Source organism: Kogia breviceps, chromosome 17 (assembly GCF_026419965.1).
Source record: "Kogia breviceps isolate mKogBre1 chromosome 17, mKogBre1 haplotype 1, whole genome shotgun sequence".
NCBI lineage: Eukaryota > Metazoa > Chordata > Mammalia > Artiodactyla > Physeteridae > Kogia > Kogia breviceps.
In genome coordinates this window covers 5840538-5854485 of record NC_081326.1, presented here as the reverse complement: position 1 = coordinate 5854485, position 13948 = coordinate 5840538, and the positions used below count along the sequence as shown (strand labels likewise).

General features: G+C 36.7%; 1 protein-coding gene across 5 annotated transcripts in view; it reads left to right on the top strand.

The window, feature by feature from the left end:
• The window catches only part of TOX (thymocyte selection associated high mobility group box), a 298710-nt gene that overhangs the window by 54143 nt on the left and 230619 nt on the right, over positions 1 to 13948 (top strand). Inside the window, exon 2 of one of the 5 annotated variants that reach the window (XM_067017309.1) lies at positions 2560 to 2694. The exons of the other annotated variants lie outside the window; for them this stretch is intronic. Within the exon in view, the coding sequence (XP_066873410.1) occupies positions 2662 to 2694 (33 nt within the window). The 5' untranslated portion in view covers positions 2560 to 2661. The remainder of the gene's footprint in view (positions 1 to 2559; positions 2695 to 13948) is intronic. 5 annotated transcript variants of the gene reach the window in all.

Below are 13948 nucleotides of genomic sequence, written 5' to 3'. Positions count from 1 at the left end.
AGCTCCATGGTGGCTGTACTTGAATCCTCATTTCCCAGCCCTGGCCTCAGCCTTTCTTGTTGCCTGGAACTCTGTAGTGGACTAACGCTAGCAGGTTAAACAGAGGGGCTGGACACACTTGGCTCTCGTTCTTTATTCACAGGCTCAGACCTGAGGAAATGGCACTGTTGAGCGGAGTAGGTAGAGGAAGCCTTCCCCGGGTCTGCCTCAAGCAGAGTAATAAGCTCATCTAGCCCCTGCGTGCTACTGTTGATTCAAGGGTAGAGCTCCTATTGGTTTACCGCAGTGCTTGTCTCCGGGGCCTTTTTGCAGCTGATCTGAGCATGGCTCCCCTTTTGAGATCACAGCAAGCCTGGAGTTTGAATCAATTCTAGACTATGCAGAGTAAATCAGCAAACTGGTCGTCACATCAGCTCAGTGGGCATGGTACGGTCCGAGAAATGTACCGGGAAAACCGTAAGCTCTTAAGGTGAAGCCAGTTAAATCAATCTTCCTTCCTTCCTTCCTTCCTTCCTCCCTTCCTCCCTCCCTCCCTCCCTTCCTTTCTCTCTGTCCCTCTCTCTCTCTTTCTTTCTTTCTTCTCTCTTCCTTCCTTCCTTTCTTTGTCTCACTGTCTATGAGCTTGTGGTGGCTAGTGGTACATAGTAGAGAACATCTCTATAATTCATGAGACCGTGTACATTTAGAGGAATGTATTTGGTTTGTGGTGAAGAAACTTCCTTTTGCAAAGTTATAACAGGCTAGTCTTTAATACAATTCTCATAACTAGGTTGGGTTTTTGGTTTATTGTTTTTTCCTGGAAAAGTTGCTAAACATATTTCTGAAACAATATATTTGTCTCTGTCAACATTTTAATACCAAACCCCAGACCTTTCTTCCGTTTTAATTACTGAATAGTGACAATTTAAAATTACATGATGCAAATCACAGAAGCCATTTACAGTGAACTCATAACTGTCAGGTTAGATTGGCAGGACAAAACAGTTTCTGATCTCTGACATTTGGGAACACTGGACAAGGCTTAAACTTGTCGTGTAGTTAGAAATGTTTTCTTTCTGCCCAAGGAAATAGAGAGTACCCAAAGATGGGGATGGTTCCTATATACACCGCTGACCTCTGTACTCAGGCCTATTCATGAGCTGTTGGTAAGAAAGTTAATCATAGCTTCAATTATTTATGGGCATTATAATGTAAGTATATGATTAATAATTAAAATAAGTTGCTATTGTGCACATGTAGCTTTAAAACACTGGAGAGTTTTGTTAGATCATTTTGGTCGTTCATTATCACACATTGAGCCCTGAACACTGAACAGATGATTAGCTTTCAAGTTAGTACAAGTAGTTGAACTAACTACTCTTTTACCCTACTCTACTATTTTTTCTAATATGATTAACATTAATCCTAGACTTTGGATGCAAAGTTGGAAAACAATGTTTAATAAAAGTACATGTGATCTTTGGGGAATATATATATATGTTATATATAGTAGGCAAGAATATTGCTTGGTCTTGAATGACTGACTATAATTCTAAGAAAAGTGACATTAAAACATTATTAGAGAATCCTCTTTTTTTTTTTCCTTTCAAATGGAACAAGATTAGGTGTTTGAATATCTCCAGACCAATGATAAGTTCTAAATCCTTAACCAGTGTACATGTGTTCTTAATACCACTTACACATTGATCCAAATTCCCTAGATTCCATAAGGGAAGCAGTGACTTTTGAGCAATAACTCTTAACTCTAAAGCCAATTGAAATATATGACACTTAAAAGAAATGGTATAAAAATGTCAGTACAGAACATGTTATAAAGACTGCATTTCTGGATATAAGACAACTGAATTATTCTTATAAAATAAATGAAACAACAGTCAAGATTATGTTTTATGTTTTTTCTAGTTGAGGCAGACCAATATATTTCCCAGGCAAACCTACTGAGATGCTAGAGGCAGTGCAATGGAGAGTGGATTGCTGTAGAATGTGGGCAAATGCAAACCATGTGTTCTGTTGGTCTTTCCATTAGGGATTTTAGGTCATTATTGTTTTATGGAAGATAACATTTTTTTCATTGTAACATATTTAAATGATAGAAAGGGAGAGGGGATTTCTGCCATTTTTTTGGTCAAAATACTCAGCATTGCGGTTTTTTATCTTAATACTGAATGGCTTAGTCAGTGAGAGTGTATGTTTGGGCGCTAAGCAAAACACTTTTGAAAAATAATTTTATCATGGAATCAAACAATGGTTTGGTTGATAGTATCTGTGATTTTTCTTCATTCAAGAAATGTCAAGGGCAATCAACTGTACTTCAATTTTAAAAAAAGAAATGTCAAAGACATCCTCTGAAACTAATAATCATCATTAGCTTTATTGTCTTATGAATTTCAAGGATGTCTTTAGACTTATATAAGTCTTGAACTATTTATAACTGTATTCTTCATTATTCAGACTCAGATTTTGGTCCTATATAAGTGATAGGCACATTTTAAAAAAATTTATTTTAGAGCTTCTACATGTGAGGCCTTTTTCTAAGAACTTTTCGCTTAAACCTCTTAGCACCTCTGTGAGATGTATTGCTAAGATTCTGAAGAATGTCATGTCACATCAAGCGTGTGAGGTGCATATACTGACACTGTCAGAAGAAACCGAGGAGCAGAGATGTTAAGTAACTTGGCGGACATCATCCAGCTGGTGAGTGACAGAACTGAGGTTCGAATCAGGTGCACTGCGTTGCCTCCAGTAAAAACAGACCAGCATATAGGGATAGTCAGTCCCAATAAGACCGTTGCTGGTGGAGCACCTTACAACCTTCTGGTAAATGGGAAATTGGGATTTTTGTTTTAAAAATAGTCAGCTAAAATCCATGGTTGAGTTGATTCTGAAAAGTAAATCTCCAAATTATTGATGATATACCATTTCAGGTGCATAAAATTCAGTACAGAAGGTAAAAGCTTATTTATTCTTTAAAATAAATAAGGAGAAATAATGTGATTTACCTCTACATTACAGGTGACATGCGATTTTGTTAAAGTGATCTATTCCATAGTCTAGAATCTCACTGTATGCTTTGCAGATACACTACATATTCATCAAAAAATGACTTTAGTAAATTGTGAGTCAGTATGTAAGGAGATATACTCTTGGCATGATTATAAGTTTAATTGTAAGAAAACATTTATCCATATAAAGTAATGTTATAATGATACTTTCAGGAGTTTCTGCTACATATTTAAAATCCTCTCATCCTCTCAATCTGTATAAAAATAGGTAGTATAAAAGTATTATAAGATGATTCCTCATATGGTCAGTTTTCACCCCAGACTCTTTTCTTTGTAGGTTTAATACTATGTCAAATAAATTAGTTTAGTTGTATTTTTCTTCACATATAAATTCTTAACAGTGTTATGAATCGAAAGAAAAGACAAAATAGCAAAACAGAAGGTGTGTTTTTGTTTTGGCAAACACACCTGCTGGTAATAAAATGGATTCAGGATTGTTCAGATATATTCATTATACTGACTCACTAAATAGAGCTGATCAACTTCTCCATTTAATTTTGCAGTAGTGACAAACCTGAAGTCAGTGTAATGTTGGGAGTTTGAATATCAGTTCAACTTCTTCCATCATCTGTATCATTTTATGACTTCAGTGAGAAATCTAAACATTCAGTTTCATCTAACAGGTATTTTTAAAGCATCTCCTGGAGGCCCAGATGGTTTACAAAAGGATTTGAAATTCAGAATAGATTTTTCTTTCTTTGTTTGCTAAGACTCAGGTTGAATAGAGGTATTTAGGATTTATAAGGAAAAATGGTACAAAGCTTAACTAAAATGCAAATTGTGTTTCTTTTAAAGGTATCTGTTCTCTTTGTATCCTGAAGATACTGCAAGCTCTATAACTATTTGAGATGTCTAACATAACCCCAAAGTTTCTATGGATTGTTTTAGAATTATTAATTGCCCTCAATATTTTGTTAAGCCAATCTACTGCTTTCTTACACGTCAAATAAGGGAAACTACATCCTCATCAGACGGTGGGAAATCTCTTCCTTTTCAAAAGGTACCAAACCTGTCTCATTCTCTTCAGTATAATGCCCCCAGTAAGTGGTGTGAAGGGTCATTTTATAGATGATAAACGCCATCCATATTTTGGTGTCAAACATTAAGGCTGTACTGTACTATCAACCCTTCTTCTTTGTTCTTGAAGTCATCTAAAATCATCCTGACTCTGCTGATAATTTTATGCCATAAACCAGTAAGAATATATATATTCATCTTAATCTTTGTATGACCAGTTTCTAGTGTGGCGCCTTGCATATAATAGCTTCCCATAAATATTTGATGATGAGTGATCATGAAAGCAAAGAATGATTTAGTACCTTTATCAGAAATAATGAAAAGATTTCCATATTAGTGAAATACTGCAGAGTGCAACACACAGAACGCAACTGAGCTGTTTCAGTTTTGTTTTTATAGATATTTCACAGCAAAAACAAAAACAATTCAAGCTGTCAAAATGAAGGTATAAAAGGTAAAAAAAACAAAACAAACTTAATTATGCTCCAGATGTTAGGTGAGGCAAATATAAGATCCAGAAGGTCAACTCGAGCTTCTTGCCAGATGCATAGAAGTTTAGAACACATTCAGGTTTTTATATTAATACAAGGAATTAGTATGAAGTGAGAGCATAGGCTTTCCCTCTTTACATTAGTGCTTTATGGTAGGGAAAAAAATCTCAACTAATGATTATGTAATTCTGATTTTACTTAATTCATTAATCTGATGGCTCTTTAAGTACTGGATCAAGGAAATAAAGTGTTGAGTATTGGGAAGATGGCAGAGGTAGGTGTTTTAGTCTCTGGTTTATAATGTCTAATATTTGAGTAGTCTTGTGTTGTTCTTGAGACACTTTCACAGACACTGTCTATTTTTATGCTAACTTAGCCTGGAAGGGAGACTAAAATCTAGCCTGGCTTCCAATTCCAAGTCCAGTTTCCCTGTCAACTCTGAGATGTTGCTTCATTATATCTGCTTTCCTCATGCACTTGCATTAGTTCTGACTATATATAAACTTTATAATAGGACATAAGTTACAATAAATTGTTACAAAACATGAAATTACAAGCTCTCCTATATGTAGTTCAAGGCGTAGGAGAGTGAGGTGATAGGAAATGCACAAGGGAACCAACGGGTTACTGCAAAGCAGCCTCCCTTGAAAAAAGTCGGGGGATCGATACCAGGCTTATGAAATTGTTCATGTCAAGCGTCCCCAGGATGTGTTTTATTGCTTTTATTAGGGTGACTGTATAATACAAGAACATATACTTCTTTGCTTTTAATTTTCAAAGCCCGCTTAGTATAGAAACCCGTCACTCTACTCTGCTCTCTTCTTTGACTACATTCTGCAAGAGAGGCGAACTTTCTAAATACTCATATTTCAAACAGATTCACTTTCTTTGGGGAAACTATAAAGCGCTCTGTGATCCACAGAAGTGGTTTAACTCAGGAGTTCATAAAGGTATCAGTAGCCAGCAGAAATGTTCTTCTACCTGAGTGTTTGAAAACCATTGTTTGAAATCCTATTGAAATCTTTTTACAAGGGATTTAAAATAATTTATAGATTAGAAAAACAGAGAGCTGGGTAGTTTCATCACACTGCTGTTTTCAGTAGGCTGAATAATTGCTTAGCTATTGGTCTGCTTTGCTTATCTTATTCAGTGAAGGGATTTTTTTTCCTAAACCTAGTTTCTAATACTTAATACTTTGTTATATTGTAGATATGATCATTAACACATGGAATTTAATCTATATTAAAATGTTGAAAGGTATTGGAAGATATTGAAAGATATTGTTGAAAGATACTGGTTTTTTTCAGCTTAATATGCTGATAAGAAATGTATGTTTTCTCTAGTTTATTTAGAAGAACAGGAGATAAAACTTGGGAGTCTCTGTTATCCATTGAAGAGGAGAGCTCATTGATCAGCTTCTTAATTGCCTTTGATTCTCTGAATGACCATGTAATTGCCAAGTGAAGCCTGAGTAACATTTGTTAGCAGTTGAGTGATTAATTAGCTGTTCTATGATCCCTAAGTTGAAAGAGCAAACTGACTTATATTATGGATTTAAATACAGTTAAGATGCTTAAAGCATGTCTTTTCTCTTATAGCACCATCTGTTTTTGTTTTTGGTTTCATTACCTGATAAGTAATAATTGATAGGTACATTAATTTGCTTATAACATCATTGAAAATGAGTCAGAGGAATAGATTCCAAATTATCTGAAAAGAGCTTATGACTAATTTTATTTGTGTCCTTGGATGAATTAAAACATTTTGAAAATGTTTTTATTTCTTTGAAATAACTATTTCATATATTAATGTCTCTAATATGCTTATGCATACTCATGTACACATAAATAGTAGTATGTTACATGATACAAATACAAATTATTTTTAACACAGGGTGTTACTTAGATGTTTAAATAATGTCTCCAGGGGAAAGCCAGCAATAGGTTCCATTTTTTGTTTCTTTTTTTAGGCTCAATTCATTCATGATGGTATAAACAGTAAGGACAGTTCCAAGAAAGCTCCTTCCTTTGCTTGCTCTTTGGGGGAAGGTATATTAACTTGAAATGAGAAGACCAGAAATTTTGTTCTACTATGTGTAGGTTCTGTGTTTTGGGGGTGAGTTTCCTAGCCTCCTGATGTTTTAGTGTTTCCATCAATGAAACAGGAAAGTATCTGCAGTGTTCAAATGGTGAGTTTGCATGGAAATGTCCGTGGGGTGTCGACTTGGGAAAATACCTGAAAATCCAGGCAGAGGGCGATTGCTAAAGACCGTCCAACAGATGGGTTAGTTCAGCTGCTTCCTGGTTACCGCTACTGATAATAGCCAAGAACAGAATTTGCCAGTTACCATTAGAACGGTAACCTGCCAGCATATAAATGTACCCTCACCTGCTAAAAGAGAAGACTTTAGAACGCAAGTTGATTTTGAGAACTCTTTCAGACTTCGAGATTCTGAGGCACTGTGACTTCAGCCTTTGGAACAATGTCCACTTGACCTTGTGGACAGGAGGGAATAGAACTCATTTACTCTCAGGAAAGTAGGGATTATTTTCTGTAAAGATTTACTTCAGACTTTATTCTGATGTTATATTACTATAATAAGGATTAATGACTTAACAATTCCTATTGAACTCATTTCTATTCCTAGTATCGTTTCAGGTTGGGACTGGGTCTTTAAAATCCATGTGACCCTGTATTGCAAAAACTCTGCATTAGACATGGTACTCTCTTTTTTATTTACAATTCAAAGAGGGGAATTCTGAATAAAACTTTGCCATTAAATTACTACACTCACTTTTCTGATAATTTAATTAAGATGGTTTATCATTTCATTCTGTGATGTTTTGAAATTAGTTAGTGGAGATGGTGTTTTTTAGCCTCCTTTTTTCAAAATCCTCTGAACTGTTTCTAGTGTTTTCGTTTGCAGCACAATTCTAAGCTCTTTCTTAGGTTCATTGTGGAATTATTCAACATAAAGTAACCTGTGGTTAAAAGACTGAATTTAATTAATTTGCACAGTGAGTGTTTAGATGTATTGTTCCAGCAGTGAGCAGAATACGTGAAAGCTGGAACCTCTTTCCTTCCTCTCTTACCCCATGTGCACATTTCTTTGCTAGCCTGGCCTGTGCCATGGACCAGGGAACTATTACCTGAAATATAGCCATGAAATACATACTGTGCCATATGCAGTGTAAAAAACATGACATGAGGCATGGACAGTGATCGAGTTGACTTAAACTCAGGCTCAGAGTACCATTTTCTACCAGAAGATGGTGTTTGTTCCTTTAGCCCCTCAGTTGCTCCCTGTTTGTAAATAATGAACCTTCGGCAATCCTGAGTTTCATTAGCACCTAGGTTATTATTTAGTTGTCTGAAATTGTAGCTCGCCCAGTAAGACCCTCAGGACCCCAAAGTCTTGATGCAGCTTGAGCACTAGGAGAATTTAACAGTCTTGAAGTAATGAATAGCAGAGTTAAAAAAAAAAATACGGATTAAATATTTAATTTATAAGACGCTTCCACAGTGTCATTATTAATTCTTAGTCAGATGTTTAAAATTTTTCATATTGTATGTATATTGAATGTAAAATGGCCTGGCACATGGTAGACTCACCATAAACATGGGATTTATGTTATTATAATTTGTGCTGTTATTGTCAAATGAGTAATTGAATGGAATCATTCAACATGAAGGGTAAAAATCAGCATGTTTCTGTAATGCTGTAGTTTTCTAAAAGTCAGCATATACAGACTGTGTACAGAGGCCTGTAAGCCCAAGATAATGGCCGTCACCGTTGGGTGTAAACATTGGCATGAGTCGTGATTGCCAAGGAAGGGTAAGATGCACCAACTTAACCCAGGGTACCTTGAGTGACTTCGTTGGTCCTAAGCTGGAGCCCTGTTTTACTTCTGACTTTCTGGTAAAATCTCTCTGAAGTCAAGGGCAAAAGAAGCCCTTCACATATTTTGGCCTCATTCCATGATAGCCACAGGTATTCTGCCAACACATTTTTTTTGAGTCCTATAAATGTCAGCTTCTACTAAATCACTATTTAATCCTTTCCTAAGTTAGAAGAGATCAGTAGGTTTTTTTCTAGGTAGGAGAGAGGTAGAGAATGGAGCACCAACCCCCAGAATTTTGCTTATCTGATTTGGATGTTTTTTGGGCACTCATTGTGCCTTGCCTCAAACAGGAAAACTGATCAGGCCTCATTTGAACATGAGTGACTGTTGGAGGAACCGATAGCTCTCTAGAATTTAGAGTGACCTTGCTATATTCTGCAGACTTAACTACCATGCATCTAGACTGTGTCATTATTCAAATAGCAACCATGAGTAGGAAATAGAATCCTGGCTATTAAACATCAAACATGATTCCTTTACGTCTGAGCAGCAGAATTATTTTTGTACCAGTTACAAGTCTTGCCTATGAATTATTTAAAAAATAAAGTCTTGAGCCCTGAGACATTTTTGAAAAATCTTTTATTACCACCATCACATAAACATAGAAAGGAACAGATGTATACTATCAAAGGTGAAGCTCTCTTTCATGTCTTAAAAGAAACACAGTGCATTTGCTTCTAAGTATAGCTTGTTTAAAGAATAACAGAAAAAAAGATGTGTCTGCAGGTAATTAAGGAAGTAAAAATTAAGGAGAAACATGTGAAAGTAGCAAAAACAAAAAGAAGAAATAGTTGAAAAAGAGAATGAAAGTGGGTAGGAAAAAAATTAGCCTGATTTTCACATACACACAAAAGGCTGGAAAATAATACAAATCCCCATCATTTTATCATTTTAAGACAATTCCATGTAAAGGTGAATATGTACCATTTTGGCTTCGAGGAATGATATGTATAGGGTTAAATATACCGATGAACTAAGTCTCCTAAGCTATTCCACTAATACCTAAATTTAAAATGGATTTTTGAAAGCAGTGAAACATGTGACTAGCCAGTTATTCATACATACTATGAATCTGTTGGTTTTTCATTTTGTGCATTCTTGAGTTTGATAAGAAGTTGGTGTATAATTTTTTTTTCCCTAGGAGGACATTTAAATGAGTGACACCACTCATTCTTAAAATACATACTCCAACTTTATCCAGTGTTTACACATGTGTGAGGAAGAAAGGTGTGTTTCAAGAGAGTCCCCATGTAGAATTTTTAAACACTCTATTATAGTAAAAGGGGAAATTTAGATATTTTTTTGTCATCTAGTCTAGGTGAAAGAAGAATATATACCTGGAGAAATAAGGTAATTTATTTTAAATCATAAAAAATTTCTTTTACATAGAACTATCTGAAATGCTCTGAGTACAAAATGTTATAAATATCCTGTTACCTTCTCTGGGGTTTCAGATGCACCCTCACAGCTTGTGGAAATGTGGACAGAGAATCAACTCTGTGTAGTCAGTGAGGGACAGGTGGGAAATCATGTTTTTGAAGAAGAGGGCACTTGTAGTAACAAGTTACCACAGTCAACTTTTATCTCTGCCAAATGTGTGATTGGCTTAAGCTACTTATATTTTCAAATCTGTTAATTATTCACAGTTTTGGCAGAGCTGTTGCTTCACACAGTGTTGGTGGCTGTAGTCCACCTTTTTTTTTTTTTTTTTTTTGATGAGTTGAAAGGGAAATTGGAATTGTTTTTTTCCTTCTGAAGCCTTTAATGATACCACCATAGTTTTTCTAAATTCAGAACAGTTTTACAGTTCTGTTATGGAATGGGTGCTAACCTCCCAGCATAATTCTCCAGTTTTAAATGTTACACCAAAACTGGCTCAGGGAAGTAGCTATGTATGAAGGATTTGATGGGTTCCAAAAGAGAAAAGGGAACAGAAAAAAGGAAGAGTAGATTTTGTGGTTGTAAGACTTATGGTTTAGGGCACCCCTTGGGGTTCAGAGCTGTGCAAAGACAGGAAGTATCCATTCATAAGTCTTGGTCCCTTTCTACTGTATTTGGTATCATAATTTAAATGAATTCAGGGCTGAATGCCAGCATCAGTCAGTTCCACGTTTGATCAAATTTCCATTCTTGCTACATAGTCCTTGCAGAAAGCATACTTTAGTAGAGGGATGAGAGAACTACTTCAGGGATACACATTGATCTAGCATCTCACAGTGGAGGGAAGTCATGAAGTTGACTCCATGCTCTATAAAGAATATGATTGTGGGAATGTAGGGATCTAAATACGTGAACTCCCCTTTAACATGACACAACTGATCTAAAAGTAGTGCCGTTGTTTGAAACATGTTGAGAACACCTCTTCTGTAACTTTCTTTCTATATTTAGATCTACATCATAGCTCATAAATTCTTAGTTTAGTTGTTTCATTTACGTTATTTTATAGAGTCGGTCTATTACTCAACAGATTTCCCATTTTATTCATTAAATTTAGCCCTGATATTTTTCTCTACAATTCATCATGGAAGATATTCAAACATACAGCCTAGCTGAAAGGTTTTAAAGCAAAGCTAGATTCTACCTAACTTTATGCTATACTTGCCCTGATGCATAGCTGATTGACTTTTTGGTAGTTTCTCCACATTTAATTCACCCTAACAAAAGGTTTTACCACGAACACACACACACACACACACACACACACACACACACACACACACACACATATACACACACACACACAGGTAGATAATTCTAAAACAGGAGTTTTGAGATAAAGATGAACCCATAAGAATATTATCAAGATAACTTCAGTACTTTAAAAAGGACTAGTTAATATCTATGGTTAAGTTCTGATATATTTGCTTAAAAATTGGTCATATTACTTTAGAGTCACATCTCATTTATGGCATCAGTCATATGACTACTTTATTATAAGATTAGATCTAGACATCTACAAGCGCATGTAACTACATTTAAAGCCACATAATAAAAGCTAGGTATGTGGACTTGACAGACAGTAAAGATGAATTTATTCATACCTGTTATGTGATACTTTTGAGCCCCCAAACCTTCTATAATAATAAAAATACAACTATTTCTATAGGGAAGTAAATTGTTCTTAGTTCTCCCGTTGTTACAATATGGATTAATACTTAAAGATAGTATCAGACATAAAAAGAGAATATATATCTTAAAAATCCTAAAGTTTCCTCTGGCTTTAAAATTCTTTCATTCATGAAGGTCTGAAATGTCTTTATGACTTTCGTATCATGTTTTCACACTTGAAGGATGTTAATGTTGATGTGAATGATAGGAAATGATGTTTGGTTGACCAGCTTCTGATCCTTGGCAGGTAATACTTTGGGCTCCTTGACATGTTAAAAAAAAAACCCATAAACATCAAATTCCTGTAATCTTGGATTTGTTGGGCTCCTAACCCTTTACCATTAGCAATCAGAATACCTTAATACTTGGACACAATTTGGACTTTATTAGAAATCCCTTTGTACAGTATTCCCATCTGAAGGAAGTAACATTTGATGTGGCATGTGTTAAAGGAATTCTGTGGGCACTTTAATGCAAGAAAAACTTACATAAATAGCTCTGAAGGATTATAAATAGACAGATTAAGAGAAAAATCTTAGAACTGTTAACATGGAAGAGACCTCAGAGAGACTATTCAGTTCAGTCCCCTCATTTTACATAGAAGGTGATGCTGGATCACTCAGTAAGGTCAAGAGTTAGTGTTGATTTCATCGACTTGCCTAAGTTCATTCCTATAACAAAAGGCAGAGCCAAGACAAAAACCCAAGACTGTTACTTTCCACACTTAATTGTTTTCCTGTAGTATGTCAAGAATTCCTAAACTAGGGTTGTTGTTGTTTTTTAACTTTGTTTTAGCTAAAGACCCTGGGCCACAGATTAAGTAACTTGCTCAAGGTGACGCAGTAAGTGAGTGGCCCACCTGGGATTTGATTCAGGCTGCTGGTTCTAGAGTCCATGCTTCCGATCACAAGGTAGAATCACTGAGTGAGTGAGTTAGTAAGCGAATGAATGCATGAATATGCGGTGGAGGCAGAAAGGAGCTGTAACTCGTTGGAGTTTGGGAAAGACATGAGGTTGCTGTTAAATCACGAGTGCACATTTCCAAGGGGGGAAAGGGTAAAGAGCATCCTAGTGCAGGACACACTCCTGGAGGCGCCTGGTGAGTTTGGGAACACTGATGTCTCTAATGAGGGGGTAGGGATGGGACAGTGAAAGAAGGTGTTAGAGCAGCGCAGCTTGGTTCAGCGGGGGGGGCTGATTATGCCATATTATGAAATTTGAAATTAGTCCAGCAATCAAATAGGAAAAGGGAGGAAAATAATGTACATTTAATAACCACCATGTGCCAGGTGGTTTAATGCTTTATACATGTGTACACTGACACACACACACACACACACACACACACACACACACACACACTCCCTCACACTAATTCTGTCCCTCTTATGAGGCACTCCCTGCCCATGGCCAAAGGTCTCACTACTAGCAAGTGATGGGAGCACAAGATAGTGACATGTCCCCTCTGATGCTACAGCTTGTTTTGACCTCGTTTGGCAAGGGGCCAATGGAAGTTTCGAAGCAAAAGGGTGGCCTGACCACCTTTCTTTGGTTTTTGGCAATAAGAGAAGAGCCAGGGAGGGTAGACCAGTGAGGGGAGGCGTGGGGCTCAGGGAGACCAGCAAGGGCCAGCGGAGACCCAGAGGCAGGAAGGGCTTTTCCTGAGGCAGTGGCAGTGGGGCTCCAAAGGCGCTTCTGACCTGAGATTCTTTTCAGACTGCCCTTTCCTTTGCAGTCAGGGAGTGCTTTTCCGAGCTGTGCTAACAGAGCCCTGTGACGTAGCGGCAGTGCGCAGTGAGGGCCGTGGCACCTCGGCAGTCGGCTGGGGCACGGTATTGATCCAGCAAGAGCAGATCTGGGCCTGTTGACAGTCGCACACTCCAATGGCTTGTTTATCTGACTCATGATTAGCGCCTTTCACAAAGACGATTAACACTCAAATTAGTGTTTGTCGAGCTTGACAAAATGCGCATCGTCGGTGGGTGGGAGATTACTGCTGTACCCACTGTGGGAGGCCTCAAACTTCAGTTGCTGCCGGTGGTCTGAGATGGCAGAGGACCTTGGAATTTTCTGAGACAGAAGGAAACTGATGCTTCTCAGAGTCCGGTTGTGACTCAATTATTTTTCACATGTGAATTTCTAAGTTAGGGAACATTAAAATTATCTTGTTTTATGAGCTTTTTTCATCTTCCCTTTAATGGATTTGAATAGTGTAAATCAGAATAAAGGGTTAAGTTAGTAAATAATGTGTTGTTTCGTCTTAAAGGATATAGATTTTTAATGTTTTTAGATTAATTCTCCTCTGTTCAAAACCAGAAGGGAAAAGCATAAAGGCTTTATAAGTTATTGCTGAATATTTATCTGAAAG